The sequence below is a fragment of the Trypanosoma cruzi genome, genomic scaffold (genome assembly GCF_000209065.1).
Source record: "Trypanosoma cruzi strain CL Brener 1047053511947 genomic scaffold, whole genome shotgun sequence".
In the NCBI taxonomy this organism is placed as follows: domain Eukaryota; phylum Euglenozoa; class Kinetoplastea; order Trypanosomatida; family Trypanosomatidae; genus Trypanosoma; species Trypanosoma cruzi.
The window spans coordinates 4,864-10,293 of record NW_001849081.1 but is presented as its reverse complement, the minus strand read 5'-3'; the positions used below and the strand labels follow the sequence as shown (position 1 = coordinate 10,293).

General features: G+C 45.0%; 1 protein-coding gene and 1 pseudogene across 1 annotated transcript, besides 4 other annotated features; both read right to left on the bottom strand.

Moving 5' to 3' along the window:
- Positions 1-5,430: a sequence feature (heterozygous, non-Esmeraldo-like haplotype).
- On the bottom strand, positions 1,071-1,823 carry Tc00.1047053504269.20 (GPR1/FUN34/yaaH family, putative; the record flags this gene model as incomplete). Its single annotated transcript, XM_799110.1, has 1 exon — positions 1,071-1,823. One exon carries the CDS (start codon positions 1,821-1,823, stop codon positions 1,071-1,073), a length of 753 nt encoding a protein of 250 aa, XP_804203.1.
- Positions 1,873-2,317: a mobile genetic element.
- Positions 2,251-2,273: a sequence feature (AT_rich).
- Positions 4,056-4,090: a microsatellite.
- Tc00.1047053504269.10 lies at positions 4,130-5,430 on the bottom strand (annotated as a pseudogene; the record flags this gene model as incomplete).

The window sequence follows — 5,430 nt, the reverse complement described above, 5'->3', positions numbered from 1 at the left end:
CGAGCAAAAAAGTGACATGGCCCACACAACCGACTACAACATAACAGAAAGAAAAGGGCATGCAGCGACAACGAAAAGGATGGCGACAAAAGAGAAAGCGTAAAGGAGAAACACAGGCCAGTCAAATAATGAAAATACAACACAAAGCTTTGCGCAATCAACAGAAATGAACAACAAAACGCGAATTCCATTCCCCTCAGTCTATGCGTCCGTCGTTTTGCCGCGTATCTCGTTTTCTCCCCCCTTGCAGACCAGCACCAACGAGCCAATCCCCTTAAAAAAAACTCAAAACAAAAGAAACAGACAAAAAAACTTATTTCATTGTATCTTCCCGCGTTTTCAGAAACTCAAACAAACAACGACACACAAACACAATTGTAGAATCGTATGCGGCCCCTGCGCTCAATCCATAACCCAATACCAGGCAAGTAAGCATTGGAGATCAATATATTTATATACCACAAAGGGGGAGGAAGGGCTGTTCAAAAAGAGAAAAACACCACTGTTGAAAGACCGGAAACGCGGTATTTGTATCTGCTAACGACTCGTCACACAAAGCTATAATGGAAAAAAATACAAAAAGGGATTTAAAAAAACAGACCTGCTCCCTTGGGGGGTTGTTGTCTGAGCCTCATTTACACATGCAAGTAGACCCAAACAAATGGTTACATGCTTATAGGCCACGGGTCAACCAACGGGTGGCACGCACTTCAATTATAACACATATAAAACTCGGCATATTCCCATCAAATCTCTTGTACACACGCGTTTTTTTTTACACGTTTTTTTTTTCTTCGGCTGAGTTTTTCATTGGTGAGAGTAGGAAAGATTAAATCGTTATTTCCTGCTGTTTGATTGTAATCAACGGTGCAGGATTTTGTAAATCGTTTGTTTATTTTCAATTATTACTATTATTCCTTGTTTTCTTCATTTTTTATTACTGCGGACTTAATATATCTATAGTACTCCTTTGTCTTTCTCGCCACTCCTCCACGTGAGCGGAGTGGTGGGAAAACCCTCATTTCTCCTTATTTTTTTCTCTACCCCGCCTCTCTTCTCCTCCAGTCACGTTAACTCTTAACCCTCCTAATACATGGAGGGAACAAGGGCAGCAGTGTTCTTTTGTGGGCATCATTCAACGTCATTGCAATGCCACAGTAAAAGGCAATGACGCCGCAGATCATTCCCTCGTAACCGGCGACCTGCAACATAACGCTGCTATTCGCCCATAAAGCAATGCTCTGAGTCACGATGAAGAGGAATCCTGTAAAGAAAACCATAGTGACTGCAAGCGGCTCGCAAAGAGAAGACAAAAATCCGATAAAAAGAATAAGTGCCCACAAAAAGGCGTTGATACCGACCAATCCATCCTCCGCCCCTTGCAGAGACGCATAAGGCGTGCCCGGGTTCTTCTGCGGTAAAATCCACACCATAGCCGTCGCCAACCAAAAGGCACCAAAGCTAGTGGAAATTGTACAGCCAAACGTGTTTCCACGAACAAATTCCATGACGCCCGCAATCAGTTGCGTGAGACCGCCGTACATTATGACAACTCCTGCCGTCGTTGTGTTCATCGCGAATAGCTTCGCAGTGGATGCATTAACCAAGAGGGTGGTTGTGCCAAAGGCGAGCAACCCAAGTGCGCCGGGATTACCAAGCTTCTGCCGATAATCATTCGCAACTGCAAGGCTCTCCGGGGTCATCTCCCTGGCCTCATCCCCATTTCTTGTCGGAGTACAATCGTCATACTTCACAGGCCCAGAGATATCAGCCATGTTATCATTCACATCGCCCCGCAGGCACATTTCCTCTCTTTTCTGCATCTTTTTAGTGACTGTACGTAGCGGCTGTGAAGTGGGCACAACAAAGAGTATATTCGCCTGGGTCGCTGGCCGGATCCTGGAATTGTCTAAGAAAAACCAAACAATACAAAAAAAGGCGTAAGTGGAGGGGCACCAAATTCCCCTCAATGCCTTCTTCCAATATACATTTATATATTCGGATGACCACTCACGTGGCCTTTTGCACTTTGTTAGGATCAGAAATATTATTACTTACAAAGTGGCAGAGTTTGGGGTGTCGCCCAGCCACAAGACCCCGCCACGAGGAGGCGGGAAAGCAAAAAATAAAAATACACAAATAATTTCGTCCTGCCAATGTCGGTTCTCTGTTCCCTCTAAAGTCGTGGTCCTCCAAACAGTCATAAAATAGGGGAAAGTGGCATAAAGAAATGTATTCATTTTATCAGGGTATAATAATAATTATTATTATTACGGCGACCAGCTTTCCCCTGCAATCACTCTCCTAACAAGCTCCTAGAGGTGGCAACAAAAAACATCGTGCCAAACAGCAACACACACGCCGACAATATCTTTAAGATGCTCGTCGTACTTCTTCTCGCCATTCCTTTAAAAGGGAGAGATGAAGAAAGGGGCCGCCAGTACCAATAACACATCAAGCTAGAAGAACCACCACACCACCAACCAACACCCTCCCCCATGCGTACTTTGACAGCCAACGATTAGCACGGCAATAAAAGGAGTCGTGAGGCCTCCCCCACCACGAGATTGAAGAAACTCGTCCAATTCGCCATGCTTCCACACAACAAGGGATAATTAAAATGTGTGAACACCGTCGCAAGAAATCAAACTGCACCCAATCGGAGCCAATGAGTCGCCGCTGCGGGTGGACAACCTAGCGCTAGGTCGCATCACACAAAAGGGGACAAAAACGAGATAAAGTCCGTTGACACAACCGCCACAAGGGCGTCGACAATTTATTATCCATATACATGTTGCCTTGTTCTCCTTGGTGCTGATTTAAAAGGCGTTATCCGCCCCCCCAATTCTTCCACGAACGGGCCAAAAGCCACCCAAAGCGTTGAATTATACTCACAACAGACAGGGAAATCCGACCGGCGGTGACGGAACACGAAAATCCCCCTCTCCATGCGATTTGTTCATATTTAAGCAAAGAGTGTACGTCAGCAAAAATAGTGTGCACACCATCCTGCCAGCGTCTTCCCACAACCCAAGTAGTGTGCGTAGAGGAACTTTCGGGGTGCAATCGCAACAGTGGGAGAGCAGGAGCCAAAAAGAATCCAAATAGAGACGGCAGGAAATTTGGCCCCGTCACAGCCCAACGTCGTTACGAGCGGGTGGGAATTACGAGCAAAAAAGTGACATGGCCCACACAACCGACTACAACATAACAGAAAGAAAAGGGCATGCAGCGACAACGAAAAGGATGGCGACAAAAGAGAAAGCGTAAAGGAGAAACACAGGCCAGTCAAATAATGAAAATACAACACAAAGCTTTGCGCAATCAACAGAAATGAACAACAAAACGCGAATTCCATTCCCCTCAGTCTATGCGTCCGTCGTTTTGCCGCGTATCTCGTTTTCTCCCCCCTTGCAGACCAGCACCAACGAGCCAATCCCCTTAAAAAAAACTCAAAACAAAAGAAACAGACAAAAAAACTTATTTCATTGTATCTTCCCGCGTTTTCAGAAACTCAAACAAACAACGACACACAAACACAATTGTAGAATCGTATGCGGCCCCTGCGCTCAATCCATAACCCAATACCAGGCAAGTAAGCATTGGAGATCAATATATTTATATACCACAAAGGGGGAGGAAGGGCTGTTCAAAAAGAGAAAAACACCACTGTTGAAAGACCGGAAACGCGGTATTTGTATCTGCTAACGACTCGTCACACAAAGCTATAATGGAAAAAAATACAAAAAGGGATTTAAAAAACCAGACCTGCTCCCTTGGGGGGTTGTTGTCTGAGCCTCATTTACACATGCAAGTAGACCCAAACAAACGGTTACATGCTTATAGGCCACGGGTCAACCAACGGGTGGCACGCACATCAATTATAACACATATAAAACTCGGCATATTCCCATCAAATCTCTTGTACACACGCTTTTTTTTTTTCTTTGTTGTTTTTGTCACCTTTTATGCCTCTTTTTCGCTTGTTCTCTTCACAACCAATCCACATCACCCAAATTTCCCATTTTACCTTCCCTCTTTTCCCTCAACTACTGACACACACACACACACACACACACACACACACACATATGGAGAGAAAATAAATAAATAAATAGATCCAAACGTCTTACATGAGGCCACAAAAGCAGCCAGAGCATTGGCTTCTCTCAATATACTTCTGGTTGCTTGTAGCAACTAAAGCGCGTGCGGATTTTGCTTGCAAAAGTTCTTTTTGTTCGGCGGCTACGAGTTTCATTTGATTCTTCTTTAGATCTAGTATACGCTTTGCTTCCGCCTCTTCAGCGTTTCGGTAGCCACATTCCACAAGTACTGTACCAAACATATAATTCCGCAACATGTTCACCTTTGCATGATTTTGAAGAAGAGACCGTAGATCATGCTCGGCCCTGCCTAATTTGTTCTCATAGTAGTGGTAATCCCGCGTTGTGGGAAAGATACTCCTGTCCACAGTCGCGTTCGTTAGGGAGGAGGCGGCACTTCGGAAAAAAGGACTGTCCGTGTCCTCAATCCACTCATTCTCGCAACCACTCTCCCCAGTACCTGGAAGGAATATCTCCTTTGGTAGCACTATGTTCAGCGTACTGCAACACTCCGCCACGAACTGCAAGTGTTTCTCCCGATCCCTCTTAATAAACAGTTGAAGGTGGGGTGACTGCGACACACGAAAAGCCACTTCTCGTTGTGCCATACCTATTGCATCATTGCCAAAACTCCCCCCCAACTGCAGTGCACGCAGTGACGGATGCTCAATGGCATCTTTTGCCGACAAGCGTGTGGCGGGATTAATATCAAGCAAACACCTTAACAAGTGACGCAGACTCAAGGGTGAAATCTCCTCCGTTGCACTGCTATCAGACGTGTTGTTGCCTTTCCCTAACGAGTCATCCATCATCATGGTTGTTGTTTCAGTTGTTTCTCTTGGTTCAGGGACGTAATCCAAATCAATTGGAGATGTTTGCGAAGCAATCTCACGAAACAATTGATACCTATTGCAGACATCCATTTTACATTCCCAGAGTGGCCTCCCCACAAGAAGATAGTAAAGAATCACGCCACAGCTCCACATGTCATTCTTGAATGCGTCAACTTTAACCATATTTTTTTCATCCTCAACATCTTCAGCACAGTAAAAATATTTGCAGACTTCTGGAGAAATATACATCGGGGTCCCCTGATCGTTATACTCTTCCAGGACGCTACCAAGGTCTGAGATTTTCAATTCTCCGTTGGCAAAAAGAAGAATATTTTGTAGCTTTAAGTCATTATGTGCAAGGCCTTGATTGTGCAGGTACGCAACTCCATGCAGCAGCTGATACATGACACCTCTCACAAAATCGGCAGAAAAAAGGGGAAACACGCTGTCACCCAGTGTAGAGCTAAGTAAGTTCATCTCAGTTCACCCGCGCT